The sequence below is a fragment of the Diorhabda carinulata genome, chromosome 8 (assembly GCF_026250575.1).
Source record: "Diorhabda carinulata isolate Delta chromosome 8, icDioCari1.1, whole genome shotgun sequence".
Lineage (NCBI taxonomy): Eukaryota > Metazoa > Arthropoda > Insecta > Coleoptera > Chrysomelidae > Diorhabda > Diorhabda carinulata.
Window position 1 is genome coordinate 20,081,286 of NC_079467.1, and position 22,639 is coordinate 20,103,924.

Consider the following 22,639-nt stretch of genomic DNA (forward strand, 5'->3'; position numbering starts at 1 on the left):
AAACGGGAGTGGGAAAAACGTCGACCCTGTACGCATATATACAATTTTGTTATAAACTGATACCATTTTCTATAATACTGTCGCGCTCTCGCCATCTACCAGGACTGGATTCAAATATAAAAATAAATATGTGTATAAGATAAACTCAAGATTTATCGACAAATAAAAAATCTCTTTAAATTAATTTCATAAAAATTTTATTAGACGGCACCCGCGATATTTTTAGCACGATTTATTCGAATTTTGTTAGTAAAACTGATTAAATTTGGTGATTTTTGTGAGTTGATAAGATACTGAGGCAGTGTTACCATTTTATATATATAAAGGATGAGTTATTATCAGAATAATGAGTTCCTCGGAGACAGCAGGACTGAAAGTTACAGCAGGTACATTTGATATAATATTACCTTTCTCTTTTGCCATTAATCGAATGAGTAAAGGTAATAAAATATCAATATATTATTTCGTTAGAGCATTTTAAAGTTTTTATTAATAAATGATATTCATATCATATCTTATGTAGACATAAAAAATTAATAAACGAAAAGTGAGTTTTATAATACCTTCCATTTCTGTGTATGCATAAAAGAACTTATTTTTAACCACGTCAAATTAATCTTATATTTTATTATGTAATTGCATGTTGAAAAATCATCATTCTGCTCTCTTTTGTGCATTAACACTACAGTCATGAAAGAGATTGGTCGCATTTGAGTAGAATATTGTTGATGTAAACAACAAAATAATTCATTAACAAAAATAATTTCTTAAATCTGCATTTACTTACAATGATGAATATAAACTTGAAATTACACCTTTCAACTTCTATAAAGCACGTTGGAAATTCAAATGCTTTTGAAATAATTTATTTGAATGATGTTTACTATCATCATATTCTTTATTAATTTGAGTATCGCTTGGATTTCTCAACTTTTCCAATTTTCCAAAAATTGAAGATTTTTATATGCGTCAGTTTGACAAGAGCTTTTGTAGAATTTAGTAATAATGTTAATTTATTATTCATATTCACAACACCTCCTAAAACTGTAACTATTCGCTTCTTTTCCCTCTTATTTTTGTCTAAATTCCACAAATCTTTATTTCAAAACAATTTGAAGGTTTCGAAAATCTCTTTAAATTTATTTACATTTCTTTTTCGGGTTAAAGTTCAAATTTCTAGAAACTAATTACTTGAATTACGTCGTTAACTTTGTATTCTCAAAAATATTCTGTTATTTTTTTCCAAAACTCATATAATCCCCCATTTTCATCTATTTTCGCCGAAATAAAGTTACCCTTAGATAATATTGTCAATTGAATTTTTTATTCTGGTGCATTGGAATCTGCACTAAAAAGGGCGATAAACTAATGTATAGAAAATATTAAAATTCCATATATATATACAAAGAACTCAACAAACCTTTAGGCCCGATGCTTGGAGTCGCTCTACCGCTTTCCTCCATCTATTTTTGTCAATGACTGCTTCACGCCAGTTCTCTATTTTTTTTTTCTAATCTTCTCTACATACTTTCAACCATTTTTTCCGTGAACCTCCTCTGTTCATTTTCGTTCCTTCTTCCCGTAACTCTTTTCACCCAACTGTCTTCACCCATTCTGGGTATATGCCCCATCCAACGGAGTCTTTTTGTTCTGACCACATATCCCATCTTATTCTTCACTCGGTTTGCTCACACACTATTCCAAAAATCCTCCAAAGTACCTTTCTCTACCATATGTTTATTTTGTTTTCTTCTACTACTCGCATACAGCAACATTGGATGTATAACTGTCTTGTTCTCCTAGGACTCCAAACGTTTTGTTCCCTCTCACCAGTCTTTTGCCGATTTCCCTGCTTTCACCTCATTCATTTGTCACTATCACTCCCAGGTATTCGAGCTCCTGGACTTCATCAAATCTATAATCCTTGTTTTGCTCTGTCGTCACTTTCAATTGGTTGCAGCTATTCAGATCAGCTCTTTTTGTTTCATACTTTTCCGATAAGCTTGCTTCGGCAGCTATTTCATTCTCGGTGTTATTTAGTGTCATTTTTACCAAATGTAACATTTTCTTAGGTATTCCGAAGGCTGCTAGCTCCTGAAACAAATGCTTTCTACTTATTGAATCATGTACCTGCTTGAAATCTACAAAAAAGAGCTTCAGGTTTAATCCTTGGTCATAGCTAATGTTCTGGATTGCCTTCAGAAAATTTGATCACTAGTTGACTTGCCTAGCCGCCCTGATCTCGCCTACTTGTTCGGTTAGGTATTTGCCTAATCTATTTCTTATGATTCTGGCTAGGACTTTGTATACGACATCCAGCCGAATCATACCTCTATAATTCATGTAGTTTGTCACATCCCCCTTCTTATGTACTGAGTAAATAATGGCATTATCCATTGGTTTGGCTTCTCCTCTTGTTACCATATGTTTTTGAACAAAATATATATTGCTATTCTTCATATTATTTATTACTTCCTCTACTTCTATTTTCGATGGAGTTTCCTCTACCGAGACTGGTTCATTCATTGTCTTCTCTTCTTTAAACTCACCTTCTTTGTTCCCTCTTTTTGCCTCTTGATAAAAATTTCTAATGTCTTTGTTTATGTAATGTTAAGTTTGTCCTCCAGGTGCTTTCGTTTTCTCTCTCTGCACATTTTCTTTTTGCTTTCTTCCTTTCCTGTGCGGATTCCCGTTTTAATTCGTCTTTTGGGTTTGGGTTGAACATTCTCTGTCTTGCTTGATTACTTCTTTCTGATACCTGTTTGCAGTCTTCATCAAACCATTATTTTTTTGTCTTCTTCCCAATATTTCCTAGTTGTTGCTATGTCCATCAGTTATAATGACAATAATTGAAAATTTTGTTAACGTTGACGATTCAATATTGAGGTAATTTGATTAGAAAAGAAGGATAAATGTCAAAGCATTGACCCAGAAACCTTAAGGAAAAACAGTTCTACATTTTTTCTCCCAATCCCTTAGTTAATATCACATAATATATACTTCCATTATCTTTTCTTTAATAAATTTTGCGATGCCATCCTTGTTGTAGATATAATTACTTCGAAACCAATTTTTTCCAGCGGTGGTACTCACTGATATGATATCTCTTGTAATTTTCCAAAAAAAATTTTCCTCATTCAAGTATTTTTTACAAATGCCGCATAATATACTAAGAAGTCAGTAAACCAATTATATTAACATAGGAACTGTCGACATGACATTTCAATTCCAAAGAATTGTTCAAAATCTCAACGGTTATGTCTTCATTACTTTAACAATTTTGTTTCTCTAATTGATTGCCGGTTAGCCGCAATAAAATTTTCCATCACATAGTTCTTAAAAGCACCGTACCACTCATACGCACGTGTAACTAAATAACGGATGACGCACAAACTTTGCGTGACTATATAGTATAGGTTGTGGAAGAAAAAGAATTTCAACAATTCGATTTTTTAAATAATTATTGGCACTTCGCTATACTCAATCACACCATACAATTAATATGAATACTGTTTCCAGGAAAATTTTCTCATTATGTTTATTTCGTTATCGTTGAAAACATAAAATTTTCAATAATTATATTAATTCATAATTTCGAATGAATTTTTGTTTCTAATAATTGTGGTTGGTTATGGGTGATCTATTTTTTGTAGGTCAGCGTGTAACCTTAACCTTGATCCCAATAACAGAGGCCACCTGTTCTCTTTCTATTCTTAATATTTCAGAAAAGATACACTTGATCTATTAATTATATTTAAATTAACCAACAGTACTACTTGATAAACAAAGGGAAGACTAAATTTTCTTACATGTCATCTTGTGTGTATTGGGTGTTTATAAATTTTCGTAGTACTTACAGGTCATATGAAACTGTGTACTAATATTGTTACTATGGATTATACAGGGTGGTATAGAATCATATTCATTAATTTCTATAAGCGATAGTAGGTTAAAAATAAGAGTAAGTCTTGATTTATAAATTTTAGAGGGGGAGTTTAAAGGTTTAATTAAATTTATTTTTCCAAATATAGTCAAGTTGATTACGGAATCCTTATAAAGATGATAAATTTCACATCAACACTTACTAAGCACAAAATTTCAAAAAAAAACATTTTGGCGATGAAATTTTGTAAATTATTATATAGTATTCTATCCCCTTGGACTTTTTTCTACTTGAGATTTTGCATTAATGTTACGATTATAATATTATATATTGAATAATAGTGATATATATTTGATTATTGCATGTGGAACTCCATGTTAATATTTTATGAATAGTACTGTACTCGCTCTCATCATCTTTACATATTTTTACAGCTTTGTTCGATGTCTCTACCTGTCAATCACTTATTTGCTATTGAACTTTGTGTAGTTACCTTCCTTTATTTTCGACAGATTTTTTTATTTCGTATAATCGTAGTTTTCGTGACCTTTCTCACGAGGTAAAAATTCTTAACCTACTATAGAACCAAACAAAATTTCAATGTCAAAATATTCTATTACTCAACATATTCTCCTCTTAATTGGATACATTTATTACAGCGAACCCGCAACCTTTCAAAAAAAAAATGTTTCTTCTTGCTATCCAAACCAGACCTCCACAGCTTTTATTACCCCCTCGTTGGAAGAAAATTTAGTCGGACGCAGCCAAATCTGGTGAATAAGGGGGTTGTTCTAGTAATTCAAACCCTAAATCACGAATTTTTTGCATGATAACATGAGATTTGTGTGCAGGGGATTTTTCCTGCAAAAACAAAACACCTTTGGATAGCTTTCCGTGTCTTTTCTATTTAATTTTTTCCCGTAGAGTGGTCAGTAATGTCGAGTAGAAATCTCCAGTTCTACACTTATCAAAAAATTAGTCATAATTACTCCATGGCAATCCCAAAAAACTGAAGCAAGAACTTTTCCAGCAGATTTTTGGACAAGAAACTTCTTGGGTCTCGGAAAGCCAGAGTGTCGCCATTCCATTGAATGTTGCTTTGTTACTGGATCGTAGAAATGTACCCAAGTCTCATCCATGGTAACAATTCGGTTTAAAAAGTCTACATGGTTTTCAAATCGAGCACAGATCGAACGCGATGCTTCTACCCTTGCACGCTTTTGGTCAACATTCAAACATTTGGGGATCCATGTTTCAGCAATTTTTCTGGCCTTCCCGATCGGTCATCCTTGATCACCAAGGATATTAAGCATATCTTCGTAAATCTGCTTACTTCTTAAACCTTTTAAATACAGGTATTGATGATGGCTCGATACTCCAATTTTTGGATTTCCACAATTTCGGTGGACATCTTTTTTCTTTTAATTTATTGCGTAACTCTGGTTTACTTTTTTGACGTCAAACTTTACACTGACACTTCTAATACATCCTCGTAAAGCTCAAATGTTAATATTTGGAGGAATCGGTTCTTATACGCTCGCCTTGAAACTTATTTTTATTATTCTCAAGTTGCCCGATACAAGGGTACGTACCATCTCCTTTATTATCTCCTGCTTTCATATACTTGAATTTTATTGATTATTCTATATGTCTGTTTCCTATTTATCTGACTTGGGGTTTTCCTCCTTTATTTTGGTCGTCTCCATGTTCCATCATTAGCTCACATGCTGCAATATTTTGATTTTATTCGAGCTTAGTTCGTATTTTGCAAATAATAAAAAGTGTAACAGATTTCTATTGCTTTTACTCCTTCCATATCACCATAACTTTTCAGTAGTTTCTCATTTTTTTATTTAGCAGTAAGCTTATAATAAAACTCCGCTCTATTCCGGTTCAAATTTTTGATATTTAACCAGCTTATCGTGTACTGGTGCTCCAGTTTTTCCTACTTACAGCTCCTCGTATTTTAGAAGTTAAATATCTTGTTTTTGCTTTACAAGTTTTCCTTTTTTCTTCTATAAATACATTCTACATACTCTATCCAGTAGTTCGAATTCCGCTTTTTGTTTTTTTGGTGATACGTTGGTGGCTTTGATGTTTTATCCACTACTTTCATAAGTGAAACTTTTCCTTACAACTCCTCGACTTCTTTATGTACGTTCCTCGTACGCTAGCCCAATATTTTGTCTATATTTTCGAAGTCTTTCATTTAATAATAGTTTTAAACGTAATTTCTGCCTTGTTATTGATTGAAATACAGTTGTTTATTCTGGATCCAACATTTATTACAAATTCACTTTTACATTGCTTTGGATATCGCTTCCACATCTTGATCTCGTGATAAAAATCGATACCGAGTTCTCTTATCGTCGAGCCACGTCCGTTCATTCTAAAAGCCAAAAATCAACTATGAATTTTGATATTGATTACTTATTGTTATTAGAGAGAATTCGGAAAGGTATAAGGAAACTTTTCAAAATTAATCAGTATTACCATTCAGTGAATTCCATTCAGATTAGCATGTGATATTTATTTGAAGTGAACTGTATTTCATTCTCTCGATGGTTTTGAATCTTCTATATACATTTCATATGTTCATTTTCTATTTTGCTGTACTATTGAACCGTGAAATACTGGACGCATTTATGTAGATTCAAGTTCCTTGTTTCTAAGTACAATTGGGCTCCCAAGTCCACTCAGCTTTTCAATCATTCCTAACTGTGGCTGAAAGTATTCTATGTCTAGACTCTACTGATATGTTGTCTAAAGGACATTTTCAAGAAGATTCTTCTCTAATTTAAGCAGCAGATTCCTCCTTCCATTGATCCCCACAATAAACCTATCCTTGCTTGAAATACTGGACGCATTTATGTAGATTCAAATTCCTTGTTTCTAAGTACAATTGGGCTCCCAAGTCCACTTAGGTTTTCAATCATTCCTAACTGTGGCTGAAAGTATTCTATGTCTAGACTCTACTGATATGTTGTCTAAAGGACATTTTCAAGAAGATTCTTCTCTAATTTAAGCAGTAGATTCCTCCTTCCATTGATCCCCACAATAAACCTATCCTTGCTTGACTCATTAAACTTCCAGAAAGAAATTACTGCTCTAAATACGTGTCACTTAGCAGTATCTGGAAGTATTTTTTTCACATTTTCGTCTCTACATGATTTGTCTTGAAATGTCTGTATAATCTCAAAAATAAAGAAAAACAACACCCCTTGAGGGTGGAAGGGAAAGAGGAAGACCAGGGTGCAGATTGTCGGATGAGGTGGAAATGGATTTGGAAAGAATAGGGGTGAATGGAAACAATCTCATTCATACATAATTAGGCAGTTCAGAATACTTTCTCTCATATGTAATGAATTAATTCACCAAAAACTTATCACTAGCTCTAGACCTTTATCGGTACCCTTCAAAACTGGGGAAAATAGTTTGGTTATGCAGGTCCTACAAACGCACTCAATAATTAGGGTTGGTTTGTAGAAATGATTTATCTTTATTCCACTTGTGAGCGTTTTAAAGCCATAGGTTCTAGACAAATTATGACCGATCTACCAAAAAAAAAAAAGATTTCTCTTTTGGGCCCTTTTATTAAAATTGAAATAGTCAAACTCTTTTGAAAAGTTATATGGCAGTGGTTGGTTCATAGATACCGGCCCAAAATGTATTTGTTTTCAACCTAATTTGAATTGGATGATAATTAAGTCCCCCATTTACAAAGTAGTATTTTTCTTTAGTCTTCAATTAAGGAGAAGTATTTCAATCAATATATCATACTTGTTAACCATAAATTCTGGCAAAAGCCTTTAGAATAAACTGTCGGAGTTACCCTCTATCGAGAAATCGTAATTTATGTTTAGTCCCACTGTTTTAGCTCTGAAAGGACAATATTTTAGATAACTAATAATACTCGAAAATTCAGTTTTAAGGTGTCAAAAATTTTCCAAATGTTATGTTGGTGAGATTTACTATTATTCGCTTCGGTTTCCTGATTCATTTCAATTTCTCGAAGTTTTGTGATCTGATGATGAACTCCATAAAATGTATGTTTTGGAATATTTACAAGAATATTTTTTTCATGAACCTATTTTTGAACAAAATAAGTAAAGAGGTCTTGAGTTTTTTTGACATTTTTAAAACAATACGTTCTAGTAATACAGAAAACCATAAACTAAATCGATTATACAAAATCTATCAACAGATGTCAGCACGTTGTTTTAGACTAGGAAATTCTAAAGGATAGTAGGACATCAGATGTTTATCTTCTTTTTTGTTATGCGCTCTGCAGTACATAATTATACGATTTGAAAGCGACAAGGTTGATAAGTTTAAAGAAACTGTTCAGTCAAATATTTAGAGGTGTGAGGATTGTCAGTTCGTTAATCAAAGTTGCACTTAATTTTTAGAATTACTTTAAAATTGAAAAAATTTAACATAGTTTAAGGCCGCTTGACATGATGCAACACAACGTGCAATGCAATGCAAAACGCCATATGTCTTGATCAAAAGCATGCGCAGATGAAGTTCATTTGATTGTTTTATGCAAGATCTTGACATTATCGGTTTTGTTCCATTTTTATTGAGTTGCAAGTTGCATTCTAGTTACTTTTGGCTTAACAGATCAGCTAACTTTAGTAAAACTTAGCTCTGTTATTTTCATTGTTAAGCTACGCACAAAATATTAGATAAAATTTGAGGTTAGGAATTTGTTTACTTTTACTGTTTACAGAGACTTGCATGCAATTTCTTGCACGTTGTACTGCGTTATGTAAAGCGACCTTTATACACGACGCTGACTCGCAACCCCCTCGCTGCAAAGTGGCTGATTATTTTTTTTAATTCTAATCTACGTAATCATCCTTGGGACTTATTTGTACAATGGTTTTTAAATCAGCTTTATTACTGTTATAATTTTCAGTTGGATGTTAAAATCTCTTCGTACTAGTAGTGTAATTTGATTTTTTCTATCAAATTAATTTTTTGACAATAATTTCTAAAGTCACAGTTATATATATACCCTCACAAACAAGAATGTAACTTTAATAATAGGATACTCCGAAGGTATATCACAAAAACTAGAAACTTACCTTTCTGTTTAAGAACATTTCTTTTTATAAATAATTCTGTCATTGTACTTATAATGTAATGAGAAGGTTGAGGTTTAATTTTATTCACGGAAGACATATTAACAATTCACAAGTTGCAAGAAGGTCGATTGTATAAATTGTAGGAAGTTTAATAACCTTGAGGACAAAATAATTCTTAACAGCGGTCGTTTTTATTTATACTTACATTGACACATCGTAAACGACAAACTTAAATTGAATTGCTCTGAAAATAACTGCCCTAATATATATATATATATATATATATATAGTTATTATTGTGGGACTGTAGTAATCAAACACCAAAGTGTACTCTCTTTTGTAATATATATTCTATTCAAATCATTCCTATACTGGCAGATTATTGGACCTTTCCATATAACGAAATTGATAATTTACTATTTTAGTTCAATAGTTCCGATCTTCATATACAATTTACTATAGAAAGAGGGAATGTTGAATATTCATTACCTTTTCTTGACACCAACTTTATTAGAAACGAAGACAATAAACCAACAGAGTCCTCAAAATTTCTAATCTAATAATTCAAAAATATTTTACAAATATTTCATGAAAACTCCTATCCATTATATCTTGAGAAACGATTTCTATGTAATACATCTGACAGGGACTTTGACATCAGAGCAGTCTACTGTTTAAAACTAATTTTAACCATATATATTTGTTATCTCAATCCACAATTACTTAGATCAAATATACAACACCAATCAATAAATCAACTAACATAGTTTATGGAATTCCTTGTATAAATTGTGATGGAAAATACATTGGGCAATTTAAGAGATCACTCCTCAATCTGATAAGCTCTCAAAAGTGACCGAAAGTTATATCCTAACAATTGCTCGCTTGTCGAATAGGTTTTAATGAAGTTCATTCAATGGATTATAATTCTGCTAATATTTTAACTACTGAAGATAACTAGAGAAAACGCCTTTTCTATATGTATATCAAAATTGAGTACGACACAAAAGTCGCTACTGATTACATTTGCTTATGTGTACATATAGAGTTGGTTAGTGATTTTAAGTAAGATTCCTTTATCGCTACGTTACGCGAAAACCCAAAAGACGTTTTAAAACAATGCCATCATCATTGTTGGTAAAGTTGTTTTCATTAATCAGTGTAAATTGTAAGAATCTGTTTTGGTTAAATTGAAGACTAATTTTCTTTTACTCTCTCCATATGGGAGAATGCGCAAATGATTTTGTGTTATACCAGATGTACATTCGAATAAATGTGTACTGTTTTGAGGGTATTATCTATTCATGGACCCTCCCTATCGATCTTATAGATTTTTAATCTCTTACTTCTCTACACTTTCTTTATTGATACACATTTAGTTCGCTATCCTATCCATTCTTATGAAATCACCCCTGATTCGCATATCCAGATTTCAGTTCAATAACAAGTTCAACAAAGTCGCAGTACCGAGACGGTATCCCACCAACCTATCGACCCTGATGGAGTTTTGCCAGTTGCAGATAGTGGAAAGGACTCTTCCTTCAGAAGATCAACTTAGTGACTATATTTAAGAAAATTCTCTTATCTTTAGAATTTTGTTGATTCATTTGCAATTATACTCTGTTATAATTTGACAAGATTTCTGAATATATCTACTATTTTACGAGTAACGAGACGTAATTTGCGTCGATGTGCTGAGGTAAAAACTTTGGACACTTGAATTTACTTTCTTTGCTAGATATTCACCTTTTATATGTAGCGGTATGTTTGATTCTCCCAGTGTAATTTGGGAGAATATGATGTATTATATAATATTGCTTCGTTGCCACATATTATTGGACCCTTCAAGATGTCCGCTAAAAAAGTGTATAGAGCTGAAAGAAAATTGTGTCGATCAACAATAAATATATATCCTCCATAATTTTTGCGTTTTCTCTTTTCTAATTATTAACTAGAAAATAGATGCATGACTGATCCTGATCTAATATTATTCGAAAATATGTGTTTGGAACCTTATCAACAGAGTTTGAAAATTATATATATTCCAGAAATTGATAGAGCAGCTTCATACAAAATTTTGAACGTCTGCGACGAAATTGAAAACCATGATAATGTTCCGGAGAACCTGATGTTCTAAATATAAGTCAAACAACGATTTAGACAATTCATGATGAAGAGGAGTGGAAGACGACGAAATCGATGGTAAGATCGGTGGTAAAACTCCGACAAAACTTTGTCGTCATTGGGATAGGTTGCTTAATCGTTTGACATAGTGAAAGCGCATAAGGATTTGTTGATGATGGCTTTCTGAAAAAGAAAAAGGGATACTAATGTAAAAAAGTGATTTCAACTGTGTTGCAGGATTGGTTTGGAAACATTTTGAGAACTAGTGACCCTTTTTAGGTGGTTATCACATCGGATTTACGAAAGGAATTTCCAGCTTGACTTTGCCTTCCTCGAAGTATTGACAATATTGATAAAACATTGTTTTCCTAGAGGACTATTGCGTTAGGAGATGTTTTAAAGTTCCGAACTGAACTTGCTTGGACAAGTTAAAAAAGGAAAACATTCGCAGATTTTTTCAGACGTTATATAAATTACAACTACGAGGAAAAGACAAATTGGGAAAACGATGTGAATGGTTGTTCGGTTGAAATTAAGTTACAGTCCTTTAATGCTACGAAATCAAAACTTAGATTGTACAAGTTGTCATAATTTTCCAATGTATAATTTGTAAAATATACTGATTCCGCAACTATAACTCAGAAACGAGGGATTGTATGTGAAATTTTTTTTATGTTACAGTATTATGTTCACGTCATCTCCTCCCTCCCAGAACACCCTGTATAAATATCAATATATTCTTATCAAGTATATAATTAAACATAAATATTATTGTTCATTCTGATATCTTAATATTTTAATTTTTTTTTCACCTTATGATTAAAAGTTCGCGATTAAAATAAATGAAACCGCTATAGTCCAATGCAAAAAGTAAAATTTTGGTGATTGCTTTACATCAATTGACCAACTACTCTTTAAAAAAGTGTTTTTATTACATTTTCGTAGACCGTTTAATATAAATAAAACAGAAGATTAAATTAAATAATTGCGCAACGCGACATGATAGTCCAGTTAAGTCGGTTATAATAATAAAAGAAGGTTGTTGTAACTTCCATAAACCTTAAAAAAGTCCCAAGAGATTTTCGAGAATTTAACTCATGAATAAAATATCATAACATGGATCTTTAACACTTTTCAGCTAAACGCTAATATTCACTGTCACAGCCGTGTTTCGATAACCAAGTTATCGTCTTCAGAGACCAGAAGATAAATGGGTTACCGAAAGATGTAATTCATTAAATGTGAAATAATAATGAAAATTATTCGAATTATCTGATGGAGCTTCTAGTGTACTGTCTTCGTTTTTCTTCTGCTTTCTTTTCTTTTTCTGCTGGATACAAATATACAAATTGCAGAAGATTCTATTCAGGAGCTCTTTTCTTTAAAATGAAATGGCTTCAATTTCAAACCACAGTTTTAGGGATCTAATTTATTACCAGTTCATACTCGAATTTGATAATATATCTGGAAAAGATGTTAAACAGCGAATTCCGGAAGTTATAGCTTCTGAAGTAGAGTTACTATCTTTAGAAAGTTGTTTCTCAGAGAATTTCGTCATTTGACTTCTCTTTTGGGATTTAAGGATATTTTGGATGACTACAGTTTACTACCGAGTGTTCCAGTTTTCTAAATATCAATCATTTTTTACAATGGAGTAGGAGCAGTGAGTACTACCAATAAATCAAGATCTTCAGTGAAAATAATTGTTGTATTGTTGAGTTGAATTGTACTTTTACCATTTTAAAAATCAAAACGTATATACACGGTGTAATAGAGGAAAAAGGAGTGTACGATGTAATAAAATAAGCTGAAGACAGCAAAAAATCCTTTGTTTGCAGGTATGCCAACTTTCACTATAAATAAACTAATTTCCACAACTACCGCAAATGGGAAATTTTTACAATTAATTTTTGGCTTTTATTGTCAATGTCGTATTTAACCGAACTATGACATTCGACACAAAGGTAGATAAAATACATTTTTCTTCGATATTAGTGCTAGATATTATACATATCGAGAACAATTTATTATGCCATTTATATTGTTAACTTACACAATAATTCCAAAAATTACGAAACATTTTAAGATAACACAGTACTAACACCGTGGTTTATAATAATAATTTTGCCAAAGAATTAACATTTAAGATTGAAATTTCAAAATCAAGTTTACGTTTTAATTATTTTTATTATAATTATCATTATTACGTCTATAAAGATATCTGTACAAGGCGAAATCATATTTCAAATTAAGTTGGTTATATTCCATTCAGTAAATTTTATATATCCTTTCACATAATATATTTATAGGGTTGGCAGATCGCCAAACCGAATATCCTTACAAACCCTCTGAACATTTTGATAATAAAGCCACATACCTCGGTATTTTCTTCCTCATTATTAATAGATACAACGAAATAATTGTATTGAATATCAAGTTTTTCTGGTTATTACCGTAAATCTTGTTTATCTAATGAAATATAAATAAAATCAAATGCCAAATCAGTCCAAATATCTTATTATTAATCAGTCAAAATCAAATTATAGATAAACATTTATCAACACCAACGCAATTGCACAGATAAGTCTTATTTATTTGCTGCTACTTTCTTACTAATCTAAACAAAACAAAACTTCTTCTCTTTAAGTTAAATAATATAATTATTTAATTTTTGTTTGGCAGAACCCTGTTTGCACGCCAAATGTTTTGAATCAAATCCTACAACAAACATGTTGTGTTCTTTTGACCATTGCTGATCATTCAAGGAAAAATTTTCCAACGATTGCGTTATGTCCGGGGATAGCGAAGTAATACTGACAAAGAATTCCGAAAAGCATTCTTGACTAGTCATCGATTTAAAATACACACTTCTTGTGTACGAACAGTTTCGTGAAATCGACGTTATCTGTTATTGTTCAGGAAACTTTTGAGGTTTTGCAGTTGATCAAAACATTATCTATTCGCCTGCGCTAGACCACGCTGGGCGCTCTCCCCACACCATGCAACATTTTTTTTTCATTTTTTTGGGTTAAATGTTCAATTAAGATTCTATATACACATATTATTTTGAAAATATAATTCTGGAAACTGATGGTAATATCAATTTAGAAGTAGTTACAACTTGGTTTTTTACACTTCATAAACTAAGAATAATCATTGAAACTTTCTAATAAGACACATCAGGAGGAGACTAGGCCATCATTGCCAGAGCGCGTAGAATCCAAGTTTGCAGTTTTCCTTATAAAATAATAGATATTGGAGAATAATATTGGTCATTTATGAAATCAGAACGCACTGTATAATATTGTAATATATTGACTGATAAAACATTAAGTTGAGTAACCTAATCCCATATTTTGGAGGCTCCTAATAAATATACCCCGTTAGTTTCTTTAATTATAAAAATTCTCAATTTTGTTATTTTGTATGATATTACACAGTCTTATATCAATAGATTTTTCTTGAAAACAATGTTTCTTATTTCAGATGATATAAAATAATAAACAAAAAAATTCATTCATTAATGCCGAAATAAAGTTTTTGCGTTAATTTTGGTGCGCATTGTAGTATATATTCTATTCATGATTGTTATTAACCTATTCAACATCTCGTTACGTCGTCAAACCTGTGATTAATATACTTGATTATCTACATAATTCATTATGATAATCAATTGTTACCAACACAGAATTGCATGAATACGGCATAAAATTATTACTGTTCAACCAGTAATAATTTTTAATTGTTCTACTTATTTAGTTTTTGAAAAATTCTCTAAAAACCGAATAGAAAAAGAATGTAGCAGAAGATGAAAATGTCATCCACATTCTAATTTACAGGCTTCATGACGATGGTAGATTTTCTTTAATTCTGAGTAAGTTTGTATGTAAATACAGGCGAGTCGGAGATTTACTTTATGTCAGATAGTGTTAGCATTAACATTCGTTGGAATGCATATTTTCAATATGAACGTAAATATAAAATGAGGGTAATCCCAAATAAACAGTTCACTTAAAAAAAAACGTCGTTTGGTATTTTATGTTTTACAAGTTTTAGCATTTAGCAAATTAATTGAAACGTCTGCTTTATTGATTTTTATACTGAAAGTATTCTTTTTCAGTTTTGAGTCTATTAAAACAATAATACTGTCAAATAAATAGCGTATCGTAGTTTTGAAATTGTTGAGATTTTGGAATGTAACAATGAGTCAAAGGGCATCCCCTATTCATTGTTGGGAAATCTTTGACCACCGAGCCCTTTTTCAAGTGTGGGAGCAGAAAATAATACGAAGGGGCTAAATCTGGCGAATAGGATGCGTGAGGTAGCAATTTCAACTTTACTTCATTAATTTTGGCCATCGCAATAACGGTTGTGTGAGCTGGTGCATTGTCTTAATGAAACAATACTTTCTTCTTAGCCAAATGCGGCCGTTTTTGCTTGATTTCTTCTGAAATAAGTTCGCATGATACTCACCGTTGATAGTTTTTCCTTTTTCAAGATAATCACTGAAAATTATCCTACGTTCATTCCAAAAGGCCGGTCTGGAACGGTCTTTGTCTTCTTTGGAGCCTGTACTTCTTTTTCAATCCATTGTTTGGATTGTTCTATTGTTTCGGGTATAAAGTGGTGGACCCACGTTTCATCCATGGTTATGAAACGGCGCAAAAATTTGGCTTAATTTCTGTGTAACATTGCTAAACACATCATCACGACTCTGTTTTTGTTCCACTGTGAGCAAACGCGTCCAATCGACGATCATCCAGTACTGCTTTGTGGATTTTCTTCAACATTTCTGGAGTTCTGCAATGCTGGTGTTCACAGGTCGTACGGACTCGTTCAAACTCTGCTATCTAATATTTTACTGATAAGGAAGGAACAGTCTGACCCAGAGTAGAATCTAGTTTAGCTTTTATATTAGTTTGGCGAAAGTCCTTCAAATGAAAGTATTATATCACATAACAATGATCAATTTTTTCCATGTTTATAATTCAGATCCACTGAAACGTTCACTATTGATGGCTGCCAAATAAATAGTAACCAAGTGGCATCTTCAAACTTGAAACATATGCTGTATAGATTGTGTATTTTCTAATACAGTGGTATTTTCTAAGCAACTACCGCCATCTTTATCAAGCCCGGTACTTCTGGGACTATTCTTGTATAGTGAGAGATTTGTATTGACATGTATTAACAGAATATTTGAATAAGTACCTGTTCTTGCTGCTATTTTTGGTATCACTGTCAGAGAATACCTCGATACCTATTTGCAGTACACTAGATTGGATAGCGTGGTAGATTTGACTGGCCACTAAGATTCCCAGATTAACACCAATTAGCCGGATATTTAAAATTTAAAATACAGAATTAGAATGCAATAAGGTAGCGGCTGGGGTCATTCGGAAATCTATAAATGGTTTTTACCATCGCCTTGCAGTTTATCAAGTCGAAGGTGGAGGAGGACACTTTCAACATCTGCTACGCTGATTCATCCGTCGATAATACTAAAAAGGTATTCGTAATTGATTTAAAATGATTGTTTTCTCGTTATAATAACACAAGCGAGAAAAAGAATATGATGAAATTTTTATTTCATGTTACATAATATAATATTATATTGGTTTTGAATTCAAAACAGAATTATGGATTAAGGGCTGAGCAAGGAAAGAAAAAATATGTGCTAACGAACATCAATTTTTTTTCAATGACTTCATTTTGAATCAACAAGCTCATATCATACGAACTTATGTTCTTCCTCTTGTATAGATTTAAATATTTCATCAAAGGCAGTCGATATCCATCTTACACCGATTCCGGTGATTAATGTAAAGAAAGACTTAACCCCAATTGAGAATACAGGGTGGAAAATGGGATGTAATTAGTAAACAATTCACGCTTTATTTAATTACACAAATTGTTGGCTTACATAAATTCCTAACTTTTAAATGTTTAATAATATTATGAACGTAATTTTAGTTTATATCAACCTTGTTCTTATGTAAGTTCAGTTTAGTTCATGTTGACTTCGGGATTAATAGTCACCACAAATATATCACAAAATTCAGTTGAAATTTAATTTAATAATCTCCTTTTTTGTTACAGCTTTGCAGGAGCAATCAGCTCTCGAGAACAGCTAACACATAAAGACAAGGACAATGCTGTAAATCCTGTGGAATTAAGAGACTTTCAGAAGTCCATAGAAGCCGGCGAATACGATCCTTATCTCTGTAGGGAAGTAGAACATCCCACAACGTAAGTTAATATCTTTTATGTTATATATATATATATATATATATATATATATAGGCTTTTCAACAATATTTTCACAAATGAACCCCAATTGTATGGAATAAACATTATTATCGATTCAAACAATATAGTTATTTCGGTTATAACTGCAGCACACATTTCCATTTATTTCATATTCGTTGAGACAGTAAATGTAGGAGATACCAAAGAAATAATATCACGGGAAGTCATACTTTTGACCCCGACAATTGAATTATTGCAGGATGTCAACTAACTACAAATTGATTATGAACTTACTGAGCTACACACAATTTTTCGACAAATATAAAGTACTTTAGGAAAATTACTTGAGATTTGTGATTATGTGAAATGATATAATGGTACTCATACAATGGAACTCGTCTGCAATAATGATTTGGTAGTATCGTGAAACTAAACAACAATCGACTGTATGGGTCTTTTAAGACGAGTCAAATCCAACAAAAGTTGGACATGTCGCAGCCGTTCCATTACAACAAAGTAGAACGGTCAATTCTGAACGGTACACCACCATTTGTTTGCCAGAAGTGTTCGAAAAAATCAGGAAAACTCATCGCAGAAGACGAATGATTCTCCACTACGACAATTCGAGCTCTCACACATCAGTTGAAACAAAAACGTTTTTGAACAGTCAATACATCGATTTGATCGGTGATTTCTTCTTATTCCCGCAGATGAAAAATAGATCACCTGAATCGGAATGAAAAAAAAAAATGTATTGATCCTAATGAAGAATATTTTGAAAAACAATAAAACCATCTCCAAACGTAAATGTTTGTTTCTATTTGTTTATATTAACTCAAACATCCACATAGAACCAAAGACTAAATCATCATCACAGGACTTGTTATTTAAAGATAGAGCCCTAAACCAGTGCAGGTAGTAAGGAAATTGAAATGTAGTACTCCAATCAGACAGAGAGTGTGTAAAATTTATGGATACTTTTCAAAGACATTTTCCCAGATGAAAGCATTACCAAAAGTTGGACAAAAATGTCGTCTACTATGTATAGAATTGTACGTCAAACACAACGTTATGGCGAGACTCAGGTACCAGTAAGATCTCATAAATTGGGGTGTTACCTAAAATCTATATTATGTATGTCTAAAAGGATGAAATAAAGAAAAAATACTACGGTAATAATTATAAAGACAAGGCTATGGTATAGAATTTTTTCCATAGAAGTACTGATGGAAATAGGCAGATAAACCTGCAATTCATCCATTGATAACATCAAAATTGCACTGATAAACCTAGTACTCACGAAAATATATCGAAATACACATCTAGTAGATGGTGAAACTCGTGAAATTTGACGCACGTCGACATTTTTTGCAGATGAAATAACAAAAAATTACCACTACTTTAGTGTATAATATCTAGTCAAACGACTTATTTATTTACAAAAAATAACAATGGCTTAGTAAAGATCATATTTTAATTATTTGTTATATTTTTGTATTCTAGACCTAGAGATATATTCGGTCTACTATTTATGACTAATCTTGTATAGGTGACTTAGGTTTGCCATGACTGAAAAAGACAAGGTAATTCATGACAGGCATAATTTATGCCAAGTTTATGAATCGAATGAAGTTTCTCAAAGCTATTAACAGGTAATAGTACCATTTGTAAGCAAAGTACATTCAATATAGCGTCATTGAAGATATTTGGAAAGATATGGTTTTGATACCTATACTTTTATTAATTTTAAATCGATTTATTGCCACGTACATTTCAATGTTTGTTAATGTTTCCTTTAGTTTAATTATGCATCTCCGTCATAAAAAATTATTACGTCACTTAGAGCAAAATAAAACACGGTCGTAAAATAACAGTAAGAAATGTGAAAAAATATATTTATAGAAAATGTGAATAAATACTTGGGGGAAAATCAAAAAACGATAACAAAAATTGAATGAAGACTTTCTTTTTTTTATTGGTATGCGGTAAAGTATCATCTGCAATCAGTGAGGATGTCCTTAACAGACACTAACTTTGACAGACAGAACTACTTTCTGACAACGTCAAATAGCCATCAGTAAGTTTTGTGTGGTTGATGAGGAGTCTTCTTATTGTCCCAACTTCTCTTGTACTCAAAAAGTTTAGGGGCATGTAAAAAGTAGATGAGTGGATGTTATGTAATGCTGTAATACTCTCGCTTTATATATCGCGTCAAGATTCTTGAATGAGGTTTTTGAAGTCTTCAGATGAACTGGGATTTCAGGAGGATTCGTTGCGGCTTCTTTGGCATGACGATCTGCAGATTCGTTTCCAGTGATTCCAGTGTGCGATGGAAGCCAGATGAGAGAAACTGTTATATCAAGAACAATGATAGTTTGGTAGATGTTTTGGACTATTGGATGGTCGGTGATTATGGTTTCAATTGACTGTATTGATTAAAGAGAGTAAGTACATATGTATATGGGGAGGAGAGATAAGTTTGAAAGCTTGAAGGATACTATATAGTTCACTAGGGTAAAAACTACACGTCGAGGGTAACCGGAAAGAACATATAAATTCGTGGTTTGTAGTACTGCGCAACCGACATCGTATCCAGCTTTGGAGGCATCCATAACTTGTTTCATTTTCAATAAGGGATTGAAATAGTGATCAGATATCAAATTTCGAAAAAATAACTGATGAAATACAGTTCAAGTAAATGAACACGAAGGGGGGTTTCGAAGTTCGATGTTCTCTATTTAGACGTTTAACTTGTCAAGGATTTTACTAGTTTTTCTGTTAGATGCGTTCGGAAACTATCTACCTAATGGTATTAAAATGTTACGCGTTTTGCGACTTAAGCCGTCGGTCGATATGATTTTATTTATAGATTATCTCTTAGATACAAACTCATTTAGGTATGAAAATAAATCTAATTTATGTGTTGATAGTTTTGATTGAAAAAAAATATAATAAGAAAAAAGTTTACAGAGAAATATTGGACTAAACCGGAAGAGGCATTTTGTATTAATCATCATTAGTGGTATTAGCAGATGCTTACAATGATTTAAAATAATAGAATGGTCCACAAAAATGCGTCTCGCCAGCAACGCAAAGTCAAGAAATTGCATTTCCTTTCATGTCAGTTTGGCGGAATGTTATGTATTGTACAATCATGCTTTCTGCACAGTTATTCCTACGTTAAGCCTGAATCATTTCTTATCTAACGTACAATTTCATGTATATATTTATTTAGAGGAATTTTCTTGTATGTCTTCGTTTTCTTGATTGAAAGAGACTGAAAAATTTTACGGATTGTTGGTATCTGTCTTTCTTATGGTAATCCTATGAAGTCATCGATTAACAGTGACTTATTCTTGAATTTTCTTTTGTAAAATATTCCCCTTGTTCAAAAATGTGGTCTACCACTGAATACCCAATATTAAGGTATATCTTGGAGATATCAAGAGATATTTTTCGAAAAGATATCGAAAAATAGAAGTACACAGAATCGTGCAAAATGAAAAGTCAAGAAGAAAAGGAATTGAAGAATCATTAGGTATTAATACATTGATTCAATGAAATAAAATAGAACTGATAAGAGATGGCAACTTTAGTTAAGATATTAAATTAATATTTTATTAAATATTATCAATGTCATCTGATAATAAATTATATAGTGAATCGATCTATTTGATTTTAAATTAATTCCGTCTGTGGTGAATAATTTCAATTACCATGTTCTCTCTGTAACAGGATCGTCGAAGTTGATGCATATACAATAAATAAGTTTCAAGGTCATTTAAATTACTGTTGATTTTTATTCATAGTAAAAAATCAGCTACTAAATTAAATTTACCTTTAACAAACTTTATTCTATTTTCTTATTTCAAAGTTTACGACTTATTTTAATACAAATAATTACTGTAGAAGTGTGAAAATGACAAATGAAAATGAATAAGGTCTGAAATATTTGGAGCCTCAAACATTTTAATTTTCATTATAATCGAAAACTGATAAGACTATTCAACAAACCAAAAGGAATATTCGTAATGGTCATTTTAGACCCCAAATTATGTTCTTTCTAACGAATCTCTTGATATACCACCCTATTTCCTATCTAAAATATTCAAATATTGGATTTTACTTGATTTTTTAAAGATATTGATGATAGTTAGAATAAAGTATCTGTCAGAAATTATTTTCTTATCAAGCATCAACCTTATGTGAATATATAAATAGACATTTCTGGCTCCGATTTATATTCAAATGGGCACGTTCCAGGATGAACATGAGGCTGTTATGAGCGTTTTACCAAGTATTTCATAGATTTGATTACATTTTTATAAATGAAGGGATACCTTTTGAATTTTATAGGAACAGGAATTCCATTGACGGCACTTAAACTATAGATAGATAAACGTTAATAGTTTCAGAAAATATCGGAAAATTTTTCGATAATTTAATCATATAATTGGTTTGTACAAAATTATTTACATCTATTTTTGTTTATATCATGATTGCTTATAATGTTCAATTCATAAACTCAAAACTGAATATTTTCCATAGGAAGGGTATGAATGATTAAGCAAAAAATTTAAAATGAAATTGATAAATAAATGATGCGGATTTGATAATTCTGTGAAAAAGTGGTGAAATACGTTGACGTAGATTTCGATCTTAACACATGTAGACATCACTTTACCTCTCTATCCTACACAGCCACACTCAATAGTCTATATCAGAGGTGTCAAACTCAATTTTGCAGAGTGCCAAATATTAAATTTTAAATTCGTGGGTGGGGCAGATTGAAAATAAAAAAAAATTAACTGAATGATCATAACATTTTATTTATTAACTTATATAAGTATATAATATACGATAATTAAAAATCATATCAAGTTGTAAAAGATGGTAGGTAATTATATTGAGCTCGAAGATCCAGATACCTGACTTCTCTTGTTGTTGAAAATCTCATTGATTTCAGGTATTATATTCGTTGTGGTTATTTTAAGAATTGATTGAAGATGCTCATTCGTAAGTCTTGTGCGATGTTTGTTCTTATTTATTTTCATGACGGAAAACATCCGCTCACATAAATAGGTGCTACAATTAAAATCCTTCTCCGACCGTACCGCTTCGATTACTCGACTCAACTGACTCACGCACTCGTTTTATATTGTTAAGGAAGGTTCTAGTATACGTGCCCGTGGAAGATAACAAAAATAATAGGATATTCCCGCTTGCTGCTAAGAGTTGGTGATACGTCATTCTCTCACACTTGTCTAGGCACGCGCTGCCTTTGAAATTACAT

The 22,639-nt window shown here is 31.9% G+C and overlaps 1 protein-coding gene across 1 annotated transcript in view; it reads left to right on the forward strand.

The window, feature by feature from the left end:
• LOC130897352 (proton-coupled amino acid transporter-like protein CG1139) overlaps nucleotides 1–22,639 on the forward strand; it is a 40,157-nt gene continuing 17,518 nt past the window's right edge. The window contains exons 1-2 of the mRNA XM_057806166.1: nucleotides 1–386; nucleotides 17,197–17,346. Coding sequence (XP_057662149.1) covers nucleotides 328–386; nucleotides 17,197–17,346 — 209 coding nt within the window. The 5' untranslated portion in view covers nucleotides 1–327. The remainder of the gene's footprint in view (nucleotides 387–17,196; nucleotides 17,347–22,639) is intronic.